Consider the following 16,058-nt stretch of genomic DNA (forward strand, 5'->3'; position numbering starts at 1 on the left):
ACACAGAAGGTGTGATTTTTCCCACAACCTGCTGGATCCCTCTGGTTTCTACAATTTTATGGTTACTGAGACAAATTTAACGGGAACCTCAAACCAGATAATACAGGACGACCGTGGCAAATCATCAAGCCCTGTTAATCAGTAGTGGCCGTCCTAAATGTGAAAACTACAGGGAGTCTTAGGTGTTCTTATGGGGGAAATCTTATGTACTGTTGCAATAAAGAAATAAAGGTAGAATACAGTCAGAAATGTTGAATTTTTGGAGGTATTTAGAATTTCAGAACTCCAATTCTTACTCTCTATCACTCACTCTCTCGCTTTATCTTTCTCACTTTCTCTCTTTCGCTCTCATTTCACCTTGATTAAATATGTTTAAATATGTTTAAATAATTCCTAAGTAAAAATAAATGACAGAAAAAATCCTCTACAGGAAACAAGCTTAAACCTAAAAAGATTTTTAGACCACAATTCCCATTCAATTATTAAATTTAACATTTTGACAAAATTAACCACAACATATCTAATGTGCCATTACTTTTGCTCATGCTCTGTGTTTTCTAATGTTCTATAATGCAAATAAACGGGTATCTCGCTTTAGTATGTGCAGAAGTGCATCCCTGTAGATGATGTTAGTTTATCTACACTTAGAATATCAAAATTGTCTGAGGTTTTTTACATAAGTGGCCAAACTTACAATAAGACTATATATAAATACAATAAATACCATACCAGCATAATAATATACACATATATGTTAGCGGTGTAAGAAAATATCAATATATTAAAGTTTTATGATTTGATGATCTGATCATGTTTTTCTATAATGTATCAGTTTTTTTTATACCACAGAAGTTTTACAAAAATTGATTAAACAGTACTTTATACTGTGACACATATCATACTGCAAAACTCATGACATGAAAAAAAAAAAAACATCTGAGCATTTTAAACAAAGAGCCACGACAGCTGACATTAAAACAACAGTTATGACTGTATTTAGCATATTGCCACTGTAGAAATATTTCAAAAAGACTTGGTAAGTAAGTGTTAGTCGTTTCTATGTTGATGCAATGCAGAAGACTTTTTTTTTTAATCAGGGGTATGTGTGTTCATTTGTCAAAAACAAAATATACTACCATTGGATGAAATAAATAAAAAATGCATCATGATTAGTGTCACTTCCCACGTCATAGAGGAAGCCTATTACAAATCAATTCTTCATAAAAGTAAATCAGGTGAACTACTGGTGGAACGGAACAAATCCATTCACATTGACTGGAGTTCATAGAGAAGTAAGTTACTAAACCTACAGAATGTCCTTCTTTAATTTTATGCTTCTTACCAACATTTCAATAAACACCAGTCCTCTTACATTTCACTATAGTTTATTTTATCTATTCTACAGCTCTTAGACACTACTTAAAAATTATGAGTTTCTTTTATTTTACCAAATTGAAATCCTCTGAAATATAATCAAGAGGAAGATGGATTATTACAACCATCAAACCAAGCTGAACTGCTTGAATTTTTGCACCCGGAGTGGCATAAAGTTATTCAAAAGCAAAATATTAATTTCTGAACTCTTAAAACTTTATGAATATGAACTTGTTTTCTTTGCATGTTATCCGTAGTTTATATAATAAAACAAAAATGTTTATTTTACTTATATATACATATACCTATAAATAGCAAATTCAAAGATACTGATTCAGAAATTGGAGCGGTCTCTTAATTTTTTCCAAAGCTGTATAGTTGTGTAAAAAACAGTTGCAGCTGTAAAATATTTTCCAGGACTCTAATGTCTTTACTAATACATCATGTTTATTCTATATTATTTATCTAAATGCTCAGTTAAAACATTTCCTGCAGGAGAGCAGATTACAAGTCTTTCCACATAAGCTCCAGTAGAAAGACTTGGAAAAGCTGTGCCTCACAGAGTCATGCTGAGCTACGGGCCTTTCTACAGGTTTGACCCCATCACCCCAGGTCAGTTCCTAGCATAACATGAGGCTGACCACATGGTGGACTGACCATAAAAGCTGCCAGGTTTTACTAATATACCTGCAGACATTCACAGAATAGACACAGAGCTGAAGCGACATATTCTAATTATTAGGATTTTGAATTATTGAATGAAGTCATATTACCGTCTAGCGGTTGTATATAACAGCCTTAATGTGGTAAAATGTTCCGCTGGTATTAGCGGGCGAAGCTTTAATGGTCATGTTGATTTATATGTATTATGTCATCTATCTCATGGTGTCCGTATTTCAGTGATCATTTTATTAAACAGAATGATTACTTTGCATTAATATGTGAGGGGCTGGAAGAGAGGAGCCATTAAGGAGTTTTCAGTGAGCTCTTCTTAGTGCAGCGCTCTGTGGCAGTATGCAACCTCCATAGTTCTTCTAGTTCTCTTTTGCTAAAGCCTATTATCAAAAAACTATAAATGTTACAAAAAATAACTTAAGATTTTAAGTTGTTTACTATTTATCATATTTATAAGACTACACAGAAATGATATTGTCCTGACTTAATCACTTTATAATTTCATTTGCATGTAATTGTCCACCCTGTGATGGAAAGATGCACGACTCCGTGGACAATTTAAGTGAAAGTTGGCATTTAGTAAAACATGATTGACCTAGAGTTGCAAACTTTTTAAATTGTTCATGTTGAAATTTTTCTAACATTATTTTAATTACATTGTTATTTTACCATAACTACCTCTACTAATTATGGAGACAATATAATGGATATTAGGTGAAACTAATATTATTCATTGCTGAACATGCAGAAAGTGTCTTTAGTCCACCCAAATAAAACAGTATGAAGGTTGTGATGTCACTGATGTCAAAGGCGGTAATCTCAAGGTAAAAGGGTGAGCTAAAAATGATTTGCTACATATAAACAGCTTACCGTAATTGTTTTGTCTACATTTTTGGTAAAACATGTTTACAACTTTAATTAAAAAATGCACTTTATTTAATTTTTAATACATTTATTATTCAACTTAAACAGGAAGCATCATGGAAATCTACAAAAAGTTAAAGTGAAGAAGTATTTTGAGTAAATATTTAAAAAAATTATTGTTACACAACATTTGTATGAAATTTAAACAACTATGCTCTGGCCATACACACCCATATGGGTAAATATCAATATAATTAATGTGTGGTTTACACAGTATTGACCTATAGTATATGAGTTTTCTATGCTTTTATGTCCTGATCTTGGCTTTTTTGGCTCCCTTTAGGCCCCTGCCTATAAACCGCACTGCCGTCCTCGAACAGAACAGAGACTCGTCCAATCAGATTAAGCTACAGGGTGTTAAAGGTCTAAGATTAAAGAAAAACACCTGTCTGATGGTGAGGAGCCAGGGTTGAGGAACTCTGGTGTGTCCAGTTCAACCGGAGAAGAGACCAAACAGCACGGGACCCCTGTAGAGACAGCCCTACTGAGCTGTTGACCTGTGCTGGGCCACTCCAAACACACTGATAGGGTGGGGTGGGGGGGGATGCCTTTACATGCTACCTTCATCTCTTGCCCCTCCAGCAGCCAGTAACCAGAAGGGTTACACAAACAATAGTGTGGTATTTATTGTGATAGAATTATGGAATGGTAAGCTGTTCAGTTCTAGACGGCTTTTGGCTGTATGCCCTTAAAGATGGGAGTGCTAAAAAAGGGTTTAGGCCATATTTAATTGGCCTAAAGAACAGCTACTCAGGGCATGGTAAATGGGATGTGTGGTCTAAGGCTGCATTCCATTTAAACTTCCTAGTTCCAAGTAGGTCGAATTTCCTAGTCTGAAAATTGGGAGAGCCTTGTCAACCCTTGCGAGTATAGAATCCAAGATGGCTGCTCTGCACATCAACAGTAGTAAAAAGCAGTAGTAATATATTGTTTATTAGCACACTTAAATACTTAACATACTTTAATAATTTTCAACGTCTACCTGTGGACATGTTTTCACGCTGTTTGAATGTTAAACAAAATACAGTGTAAATGGTTGTTATCAACCAGTATTGCTTAAAATGCTAATCCAGGACCATGCTAGCAGTGATAACCTGAATGGCACCATACAACACTGGTAAATAAGAAAAAGTGTTAAACTAATTGTGGTAAATTCCAAAACTTTTAGCAAACTGTTTTTTGGATTTTATTAATAGTGAAGTTAAATTATTTCAATGTGTGACTGGAACGGCGGGCATCCAAAGTTATTACAACGTAGCATTAATAGCGTAAAGAACCTCAATGTAATGTATAGGTTCTCTAGCAAATAAAAGCTTTATTATCCTAGAGTTCAATCCTAAGACTTTTAGGCATCTTTAGCTGTTTGAGTGCTGTTTATTTTTATTTACCTAATTTACCACAGTTTTCATATTTATATTATTTGTCAGGATAAATCTAAAGCATTGAATTTATGAAATACACAGTACTGCAGCGCATGTTGCAGAATTATGTTAGCGCCTCACCTTTTAACCTGTGTTTAAACTTGACGCAGGCATGTGCAGCTAAGAGCAGTTATTTAGCCTCCCCATAAAGCTGCCACAGCAGAGTGGCACAAAAGTAAACCAAAGAGCATAAAACAAAAAGAATGTTTGAAGAATGAAGAGCCAAGTACCAGTATCCTAAGGTAAATTTATTACACATTTTTAAATAAATATTTCCATCCTTAAAATTATTTTACACATCCTCAAATAAAAAATATATTTATATATGTATAAAAAACAGACAGACAAAATGCAACAGAAAACAAAAAAGGCTTTCCTACGTTTCTTACAATGCATTTATATACCTTGAATTTACAGTTTAAACCATGGTAGGAAACGTGTGATTATCAAAATGTAGCTGCCACAATTTATTAACGGATTTAAAGCTGTGTTCGCTTTAACTGTGTTTTTTTTTTATCTCAAGAGCGTTCCAGAGCCAAGAACCAGAGAGGTTAATCAGATGAGCTGGGTGTCTTATCACCGGGTGGTCGAGAGGTGCCTTGGCTGTACGCGTCATCGAATTCAGCCGTCTTTTTTCAGTGCATTCTCTCAGGCCCTTCAAGTCCCCATGAGCAGCAATATATGAAGAGTATAAATTACTCTAAAACGGTCAAAACAAAACAACGAAACAAAATCAAATAGAGAGGAGATGAGAGGTGAAGTCCACACACTACTAAAATGTCAGCTCTCCCATCTGACATGTATCTCAAGTCATGTGCTTCGCTTTCCTAAAACTTTACACAGGTCAGTACTAAAAGTCTGGAGTACAAAAATAGATCTCTTTTTCCTTGTTTTTTGTCTTTTTCCTTAATGTATTTTTTTCTAAAAATCATTTAAAAAACAAACTAAATTATTAGGTATATTAATGCTCAGTACAAAATTTCTTTTATGAGTCCAGAGGGTGAACAGAGGATCCTGTTCATTATTACGAGATGGTGTTTCGTCTCTCGCTCACTCACTGTCTCTATTTTTCTCCTTCTTCACTCCTCAGCGCTCGCCTGAGTAACGGGTGCGTTTAGTCCGTCTGTTGAAAGGGTAATTGATGAAATCAAAGGGCCTGTGCTCTGCGATGTGGTGTCCTTTGGGCAGCCGCTTCATGAAGTGGACTTCCCGCTGGTGTTGCCTGGTTTTGGAGCCCTTGCGGGGTCTTCCTTTGCGTGTGAACGCCATGTACCAGCCCTCGTACTTTACGTTCTGGAGAGCCGTGTAGTTATTCTCGAGCACAATCTCTGTGAATATGCAGTCCTTCCCTTGACCATTTTTCTGAAAAGAAAAAAGAAAACAGGAGATTTAGAAATGTGCTTCTTTTTTTCAAGTCAAAAAACGTAAGGTATTCCACAGAAAGTCTGCCCCAGTTTAGATGTGAGGTTTCCCCACATGCACACGGCATATGCTTAAGTCATTATAGTTCAAGATCAAGAGAGAGAGAAATGACAGTGGTAACCAATGACTTTCCCCCCCTTCGGTAAACACCACGGCAGATTCATCCTCTGAGATAAATCGTTTCTTCCACCTTGAGCTGCTCACAGGTCAACAGTTTAAAGCTGTCTATTAAAGACTACAACCTTTTCATACATGCTTTAATTTTACCTTACGATAGGCTAAAGAAATCTTACTATGATCAAAGCAACACTGCACATACATCTTCTCACTGGATGCTTTAAAAGAAACTAAATATTACTGGGATAATAGCAATGGCCCTAATCAGTGTATGTGTTCTTTTTAAAAAGGTCTGATTTTTATATCTAAACTGACACAGCATTAATGGACATAATCAGTTATTATGTTCTACAGAGGCCCTCCTCTCAGGAAGTGCATCAGCTCTGTGCCATACCAACAGAGCCTCCTGAGCTCAACCTGCCAAATCCGCAACACGTCAACACGTTAATGTGGCAAACCGTCAGCGCAAACCTCTCTCACACCTTTAAACAAGAAGGGCCATTAGAAATAAAACCCATATCCTATCAAAAGAAAAAAAATCAAATTATATCCATTAATAAAAATCAACAACAAATAAAAAACTCTCATGCAGGCTGTCGTTAGGCGGCCAATATGTCAGATAGCATAAGATCAGGGGTGCCAAGCAGATGGTCCACCTGGCAGGGTGCTGGGAGGTGGGGGCCGAGTCTCCATCCCACTTTATTACCATTCACAGCAAGAAAGAGGCACAAATCCACCCTGGAACAAGAGTGCCCGGCTAAAAAAAGGAGGAAAGATCCTATTCCTTACACTCCATATCCCATACTGCAACCCAGGAAAGGCCTGGAACAAACTGTAAGCGTTTACCAGACAAAAGAAGAATGCGTCCGTGGAAGCTTTATATTTGCTTACGACTTTTCACTACCGGATGTTGTGTTTTTACTATCATAATACTTCATAGCATGAACAGCGGGAAATGTGCATTTCATATCACAGACTAATGCTCATTCTTTAAACACAGAATTCATTCTATGCCTCCTTTTCAGTCCAAAATGGCTGCTTATCTGAACAATACATCCATTAAATGCCAAACTGCCGATATTAATATCTGTTGCATCTGGATCTGTGACCAGTTTTTCTTCAGTATGTGCTTTTTTGCTTACCTTGCCAATCAGCTTTCCTCTTCTGTTCATGCAGATGTAGAATCCTGTCTCTGCTCCTTTAATTCTGACTCGACTGCCGAATGTGTCTGTCTCCACAATCAGCTTTGCTGTAACATAAAAAAAAATACTTATTAATTTCAGAAACAATAATTGTAAAAGATTTAAGATTTGAGTTTACATTTTGTTTTGCAAGGAGCTTTTTGATTTTAGCATGCACGCTATAAGCAGTCACACATGCACACATACATACACACCCACAAACCCACAGGGGCTATTTCTCAGGATTTATGCAAGACTAAATTCTTTCAAAATGATAAAAACAGGTGGACCTCAATTCTTTGAAAAAGAGAGAAGCCATCCTGGCGAAAGCTATTTAGGCTATTAAAATATTATCCTGCTTTTTGTATAATGTACACAATCATCTTCATCATATCATATAATGGATTATACACCCTTCAATACAAAATCTCGAAATGTAAGAAGCTGAAAAATAAAGATTTCAAGCACACATAAGTGAACAATTATTAACTATATAGTATGTTAAATCTACATCTTTCTCAAAATTAAGATAAAATGAAATTACTGTTGATTTCATTTGAAATTTAATTTCAATAGGTTCTGTATTTTCCACACTATTTTATTCTGAATCAGAACATTCTTAGAAATGCAGCAAGTCCTTTATGCAAGTGTCATGAAAAGATGGTTTCTACGAAAGTCACCCTTTCAGATACATGTTCTCCGTGCCAAGAATTAGCACTCGCGGCCTCTCTTTGATTCAGCTCCCATGCTCTCAGTGATCGTAAAGAGTTACGGTTCAAATGGAGGGGGTCAGATAACCTGCTGGTGCTGAGCCTAACCACAAGCCCACAAGCTGCAGTCAGGCTTTGGCCCGAGCTAACAACCCTGCTGTCTCTGCAACATGCTCAGGTGACATGGATGTCACCAATGCCATACAGGGCCAGAGCCAGCGTTTCCTGAAATACCTCAACAGGACTGGTAATTACAAGGCTTTCTGATGTGTGGAAGCCACATATGAGAAAGCTGCAGCTGGAGCTGATCCAAGAGCGGACATGCTGTATTTTAAAGGGGGCAGTGGAAACTTGTGTTTCAGCACTGTATAATTACAGGAAAACTAATAAGGGTATAAGCAGGTAAGAAAAAAAACAAATAAATGCATAAATAGTACAAATATTTATGTTCATAATTTAAATGATGGGAAAAACACAAATTATCAGTATTTGCTTCAGAATTATGGGGTCTATATTTCAGAATGGGAAAATATTGTAATAAAATATATATAAAAAACGAATGTAAGCAATGCAAATCTTCCTGAAAATCCACAGATTTTCATTTTTATCCTAGAGCTAGTCAGAAGAGGAAGGAACGTTCAGGAAATGTTCAGGAGGCTGGAGTAAGATGAGTCTTAATGGATCTTCCAGACTCGCGTCTCTCTCTAGAGAGTCACCTTCAGAACAATCTAGAGCCCATTTAACATTTTTTTTTACACGCCACAACTTTTTTTTACAATCTTTTTTTTCCTCCACGGTTTATTTTTTTTTAAACCTCGCAATTTTAACCAACTCAAGCGCTTTTGTCACTTTAGCCTCTGAGACAAACAGGTAAACTACGGAAACCGCAGCCGTGTAGCTTATTAGGCTAAGCTGAGGTAAAAGTAGCCTAATAATAAGCAAACCAAAGAAACTAGCTTATAGCCTATAATATTAAACCGCTAACAGCTAACACACATGGGGTATATATAGGTAACATAAAGCTGTTCTCACCGTGTACGTCTCCATCATCGGCCATGGCGTTGATCTTTTTGTTGGCGAGGACTTGGACGTGTTTGCCGCTGGTTCTGCTGTAAAGCTGGTAGGTCCGTATTAGCCTGCGGCTCACTCGGTCCGTCACCCTACTTTGCTCATTCACATGCTGTGTAAAATTAGGCGGGGACTGAATGGTTACCTGTCAGAAATTAAGTACGACATAATCAATAACTGCAGAATTGCCTCATTAGGCTTTGGCAGAGGCCTATAAATTAGGCGCACATTAAAACAACTACACAGAGTGACCCGGCAGCAATAATTGCATGAAATTAATAAATTAATGTAGCGCACATGCGGGCGCTTTAAATCAACACAACCCAACACTACACATACATTACACACATTAAACTAGCGTGTATAGAAAACATCAAAATATTAATATCGTCATAATTATAATAAACCATGTAAAATTAAAAACAATGTTGCATATTTTATATATCAATTTAATAATCAAGTGTAATAATTTAAAAAACAGCATAATGACGTGGAAATTGACGTTATAGGTTAAGGATGCTTAAAAGTTAGCTAAAGTTGTCAGCAGTCACTCAGTGCTGAGTAAAGGTAGAGAGTCAGTGACCCTGCGCGCGTCACCTTGGCGCGGTACCTGCGGGCTGCGGCGCGTGCACGGCGAGAGCCAGCTGACAACTAACGAAACCAAATCTGCACACACGCGGGCGCGCGCACTTTTTTGTTTTACCTCTCTTTTTTACTGGCTTACTTTTGTGTGCATGCATATAGCTTACATGTGGGCTAGTCTATTTTATTAGAATATGATTATATGTACCAGACAAAACAACACCACTATAGCCTTTAATATTGTGCGTAGCCAATAATTTCATGCAATTTAAGCTCACAATTCACCAAACAGGTCATTCCACACATAATTACACATCATGCAAGCAGTAAAATGTAAAAGAATTTGTAGTGAATCTTCCACATACCTGAGCATAGTAGCAGAACGCAAAGAGGTGAAGAAATCTGTAAAATTTAAAAGAAAAAAAGAGAGAAACTGAGGTTAATAAAGTTGTCACTAACAACCCGTTGTGTTTGCACATTTTGTAAATAAATGTGTGAAAAAGGACGCGGGACGCGCAGGATACTCACAGATAACTCAATCGTGATGGGATGAGTCTCATTGTGGATTGAGGTGAGCGGGCCGCAGAGATAAAACTCAGCGCACCAAATTAGCGCGTGATGTGAAGGAGAGATAACAGCTCGGCAGCTCTTCCTCTGGAAACAGGGGAGCTCCTCTCGGCGAAAGTCTGTGCGTGGACATCCAAAAGCGCGGAGGCACAAGGCGACAATCCGATCAGCAGAAAGAAATAGGGAGAAAAAGTGTCCGGGAAACTGCAGGGCGACGGAGCTCCTTTTAAATATGTGTATATATATAAAAAATTGTGTGAACCGAGACCCGTCTGTTTCTCTTCTTTCTTTCTGTTCTTCTTGTTGTTGTTTCTTCTTAGCAAGAAACTGTTGTAAGTGCACTTAATGCAAAAAAATAAAATACAAAAAAGGGTCCGTAAAGTAGCCTATAGCCTACAAGCATTACAGTAAGTTACAGTATAAGCAACTACTAGCCTTCTATATAGAGTACAGGCTGCAGGCTATATGTTGTCTCCCAGCGCAAACAAGCTAGTTAAAGCCAAGTCATGCCCATCAGAAATGACAGTAATAAATAAAAATGGTGTCTCTCCGCGCTGAGTCTCTGAGTAGATAAGCTCCAGAGGGGAGTCCTTGGACGCGTGTATGTGTCTCTGCTGTTTGCGCGTGTGAGTGAGTATGTGTGTGCGCGCGCGTTCCCGTGCTAGATGTCAGGCAGCAGCAGGAGCAGGACGGTGCATCCCGTGCTGATGGTGTCTCTCTTCAGGAAAACAGTGGTGCTCAGAGTCTGTGGCCTCCTCTCTTATTCTCCCCTCCTCTTCTCCCACTGCCAGGCTCCAATGTCAACCCCACTCGCGCTTACGGCCTTGGTTCAAATGGTAGGTTGGTCCTGAAGGAGCAAGCCCCCTCCTTTTTTTTCTCAGCAGAACAAAAGCGACTGCCACCCCCCCCCCCCCCCTCACCACCACCACCACCACACACCTCCTCCTCCCTCCCCCTGAATTTAAAGTATACTTCACCTGAGTTGAGAGGAGAAGCACTACTACATAGCAGGACAACACAGATGATACTGATGAAAAATGAAAAAAAAAAAAAAAAAAAAACCACTAACACTGCTCTCACTGACTTTCTTTTTTTAATACAGTTTAACAACCTTCATATGTTATGCTACTGTATAGATTTAGATTGCATCTATATGTATACAGCCACACTTGAAAAACAGTTAAAAACCAGAGCTACTATCTGTGTGTGAAAGAGAGAGACTGAGTGTGAATAGACTCTGGCATCAATCAATATGCTAAAAGGTCTATAAAAAAATCCACTAGAATCTAAACCCCAACAGAAAACAAGTTGACTAAACTAACTTAGCTAGTTAGTTTTGGGTCTGGATCCGAGGCATTTTTTTTTTTTTACATTGGCTCACACACACACACAGCACCCCCCTTCCCGCCCACCACAGCCACAGCAGCCCTCGCTCCCTTGAGACTTGTGTATTGTCAAAGAGAAGTGTGAGACATTAAAAGGATTACAGACGATTAGCGTTTTTTAAAACGTCACCCTTCTTTAGCCGCTCCCTGAAGAACGACACACTTTTCTCCCATCTTCTCTCAGTCTCCAAACATGCTGACTATTCTTGGTCAATGTTGCAATATAAAAACACTAAAAATACTTTAAATTGCGAGTGCTAAAAAGTTAAAGGCGTAGGCAATGTATAAGCCAGGTAGGCCAAATCACAGCGTTTTCTTTAACTCTTTAAAGTTATCATGCCTAAATGTAGGTATTTTTAAAGCCAACAAAAGTTAACGTTCTCAAATTAATCATCTGGTTTTTGACTATTTTGAATCCACATTTAATAATAACCGTACTCCACCCTCTACATCTGCTGATGGCCCGTCATTAATTAGGACACTTCCAGTCAGAGCTTCTAAGCGTTTTGCAGCTACAGCTATTCAGTTTGTTAAATAGCCCAAATGAAGTATGGTCGACGCCCACTGGTAACTTGAGCTGTTGAGAGATGAAGGGTCAACTATTTGCAAGTGAAACTGTTTTGATCAAGAGCTAGCCTACCTGACAACTTAGGTGAGTAAATAACGATGTAATGCAGGTCCTAATGTCAATAATTAATTATGACACACATACACATCATCAGCTTCTGGCTAAGCTTAGCTGAGTGTGTTGTTAAAGTCGTGAGATAATCAGCAGGCTAATCAGGTGTGTAACAAAATACCTATCTGACCACTTCGGGTCCTGTGTAGGGACCCTCTGATCGCGAAAGCAGGATTGATGGGAAAAATGCGCGTTTGAATCACAACGAAGCATATTGTGTAATTACCACACGAGGGCGCCACCAAAGAATGGCGTTTCAAGGACCTTATAACTTTTGATTTATAGGCATACTGCAATTTACACGTGATAGCAAGCCAGAAAACACATTTTAAATAAATATGTAGGTAGATATACAGCTCTGGAAAAAACAAAAGAGCACTTCAGTTTTTCAACCAGTTTCTATTATTGTGCTATTTATAGGTGTATGTTTGAGTAAAATGAACATTGCTGTTTTATTCTATAAACTATGGACAACGTTTCTCCCAAATTCCAAATATATAATCATTTAGAGTATTGATTTGCATAAAATGTCTAAAATAACAAAACAAGATGCAGAGCTTTTAGACCTCAAATAATGCAAAGAAAAAGTTCTTTGGATACACTTTATATTTGGAAGGTTGGTCAGGACAAGTGGAAACCAAGGATGCTGAGTGAGTTCAATGAAATCCAATAAAGCCCACCAACCCCAACACAGTTCTACAGTGGGAACTCTTGAATGGCACACTCAAACCAAATAGGTAAACTAAAGGGTCCACACATGTTCACTTTTCTCCTGCTCCACTTTTCTATCATGCTTCAGAGCATTTCTGTTCCCCCCCTGCTAGAATTATTTTGTTATTTATTTCTTATTTTTCTCTTTTTCTTATTTTTCCTTTGTTGTGATTTGTGCATCGCATTGTGTGTTGAGGTGGCTCAGTATTAATGGCCCATTAAAGTCAACAGTCTGACTCCATGGCTGAGCACTTCTGCATGGCCTAAGGCAGCACTGGGCTCCCCATTAACCCCACATCCAGCTCTCCGTCGCTCACTGCCTAACCAAGCAGCAGGATGACTAACATGGGAATGAGTCGCTGCTGCTTAACCCAATGGTCAGTGGGGCAACCCAAGCAAGAAAGGGGGGTGGGGGGCACTGAAGATACGTCTTTGGCATAAACACCTTACCCATTGAGACTGGGTTTAGCACACTGGTTAAAAACCCTGCTGTATCAAAGCAGAACAATATATGATCTTGGCCCAGTTTTCCAAAAGCATTGTAGCATTAACAATTTTTTGTCTTAGACAGAGTGCAATGAGTGTTTGTGGACATTTTAATTTCTTTGAATCTATTGTTTAAACACATTTATTGCCAGTATAATTTATTATGTATGTTCTGTAGAAAAAATATATTATTTCATTGTTAGCTATAAACACAATTATATATTGAACTGATTACATTTTGTGTGTACATATCTCATTATAATGTGGAATTAGTCTATGCTTTATGACTTGTTTTGTGGAATGAATGTGTATTCTACAGTCTTTTGAAAAGAGGTTCTTTAATGGTTCTTCAGCAAAGGTTATGGGTTTACAACTCAAAGAACCCCTTGAATGCTTAAATGGTTCTCTGCCTGATTAATGGGTTCTTCCCTATGATGGAAAATTTCTTTTGAACTAAAAAGGTTCCCCACTGTTATGAGGCAAAGAACCCTATTCAGGCTTGTATCTCCAAAATGGTGACTTTACAGGAGAAGGAAAATATCTGCTCTTTCAATAAAAGACAATGCAAAAAAAACAATTTTGGAGCATTCTTATTGGTCTATATATTGGATTTTTACACAATGTAAGGAGAACAATTCCCAGATTCAAAATACAAATTAGACAGTTTTTGATGAGAGTGATCATAGTGTGGAATACAGTGTGGAATAAATACATTTTAAAAATAGTGTTCTGTATAGTACTTGATTAAAGTTGGCGCTGTATAGAACCATTTTAGACTAACAGGCCTAGAAAAGGGGATTTTGCCTATTAAGTGACTGACTTATTTGAAATGCAGACTACATCACTATGTTAGCAAACTAGCTACCATGGTCCAACATCGCTACCACAGCATTAGTACATTTACTATTTATCACACCTTATCCCACATTGCTATTGCGCCATTGGCATTGCCTGCCTAACTTAGTTAGAATTAGCGTTACCTTCACAAGGGTAACACATAACACATAAATGACAGGGTTTCAGATATAAAAGTTGTAGTGTAACAGCATGCTGTGCTTGAATATGCACAAGGATCTGTGTCTGAACTTCTCTTATGCTGGAATCATTCTACACAACTATTTTGTCTTTTACAAAGGTGACTTAACTAGATCAGAAATTCTTGTCTCTCTTGGATATATGTTTAACACTGATTGGTCCGTTTTTTATCCTTCCGTGAGATTGTAGTCCCTTGAAAAGGACAGGCAAGAAATTTAGTCATGTTAATTTATTCGCTATGTGATGCTGATGGATTTGTGTTCTTAAAACGGGAAATAAAATTACTGTCAACCTATTTTAGTTTAATTTTACACATCTAATAGTACCAGATACACTTTTCTATACCACAATTTCATATTCTAGAACCCTCAAGTTGATAGTGTGCCACAATCTATGTTCATAAAAAAGTTGTATACATTACTCTTATGTATATATCTTAAGGGTCTGAGGACAGCTCTCAAGTCCTTTATCAGGCAGGGTCACAACAAATGGCACCAAAAACATTATAGATGTCATATTTTACGCCACAGGAGAATATGTTTTGGTCTCAGCCTTCGTACTGGTGAAATTACATTGACTATTCTATGCTGCCAATGGCCTTATGGCAAAACTAGGCTTGTCTAATTCTTCTTGTTTGAAAATGTTTGATATAACCCATACAAGAGGGTTGTCATCACCGAGAAAAGCAATTCAAATGTTTTTTTTGAATTATTTTTATAAAATCTCTGCCTTTACTGACAAAACTACTTTTTAGGAACATAACATAATAGAATGAGTACAGTTCTACTGGTTTAGAATTGGTAGGGATTCTGTGGGTAAATGTAAATGCATATGTACAGTCAAGCACATTTCTACTTCTAACACTGACAGTGTTGACAACCATGTCTAATGAAGGCAAGGTGTTACCTGGTATGTGATTTCTGAATAGCTGAAATTTTTGTTTGAGGGTAGTAATACACTGACAGTTTTTAATGCACAGGAATTTATTTTATGTTTGAATTCAAACCATTTTCATCAAATTCATAATACAAGATGATTTCTGGAACAAGTTTGTTCCAAAATTGGGTTTTAGTTTCAGGGAATTTAACAAAAGTATATGAAACAGTTAATAATATTGGTTAATAATTTTGCTGAAATAAATGAAGTTAAGACTTGTACACTGCAGTCACCTCTGGTTTTAAGGAGCATAATGCCACACACTGTCTTGAGTAGGATAGAATGAGTGGCATAAAGAGGGACAGACAAGCTGGAAACAAGTTGGGAGAATCAGTTTTGGTGCTGAAGCAGAGAAAGAAGAAGATAGAGTGATTATTTTTGAGTAAGACAGAGTGGGAAGAGAGAGAAAAAGGAAAAGAGAGAGAAAGAAGGGGGCAGGGCTGGAGAGAGACCCCCGCGGTGCTTGAGATGGATGTCGATGCTCCTGGGGTTAAGAGGAGGGCAGGCAGGCCCTGTGCCTGGCTGCAGGGAGTGGGCTACCTGCTGTTCGCCTCTGGGGCCTGATGGCTCTTCCAGAGCGGCCTAGTGTGGAACAGGAGGGGTCGAGGGGCGGAGGAGAGGCTCCCTGTCCCGGAACCCAGCGCCCGTCAATCCACCCGCTTTCAGCTGCGTCGCCCATGACGTCCAAACGTCTTCCGTCGCCCAGCACCTCGCCGCGGTAACGCTCGACAGCACCTACTTACAGTCAGATACATCAGAGAGCAGCGCAAGAGAGCCAGCAGGAC

The 16,058-nt window shown here is 38.1% G+C and overlaps 1 protein-coding gene across 1 annotated transcript; it reads right to left on the bottom strand.

Annotated features, from left to right (window-relative positions):
* Positions 1 to 4,624: 4,624 nt before the first annotated feature.
* Positions 4,625 to 10,786, bottom strand: fgf8a (fibroblast growth factor 8a). Its single transcript, NM_001291263.1, is given in 5 exon segments — positions 4,625 to 5,756; positions 7,076 to 7,182; positions 8,857 to 9,037; positions 9,840 to 9,876; positions 10,003 to 10,786. Coding segments are annotated over 5 exon segments (633 nt in total). The 5' UTR covers positions 10,035 to 10,786; the 3' UTR covers positions 4,625 to 5,480.
* Between the last annotated feature and the right edge of the window lie 5,272 nt (positions 10,787 to 16,058).

Source organism: Astyanax mexicanus, chromosome 7 (assembly GCF_023375975.1).
Source record: "Astyanax mexicanus isolate ESR-SI-001 chromosome 7, AstMex3_surface, whole genome shotgun sequence".
Taxonomy (NCBI): Eukaryota; Metazoa; Chordata; class Actinopteri; order Characiformes; family Acestrorhamphidae; genus Astyanax; species Astyanax mexicanus.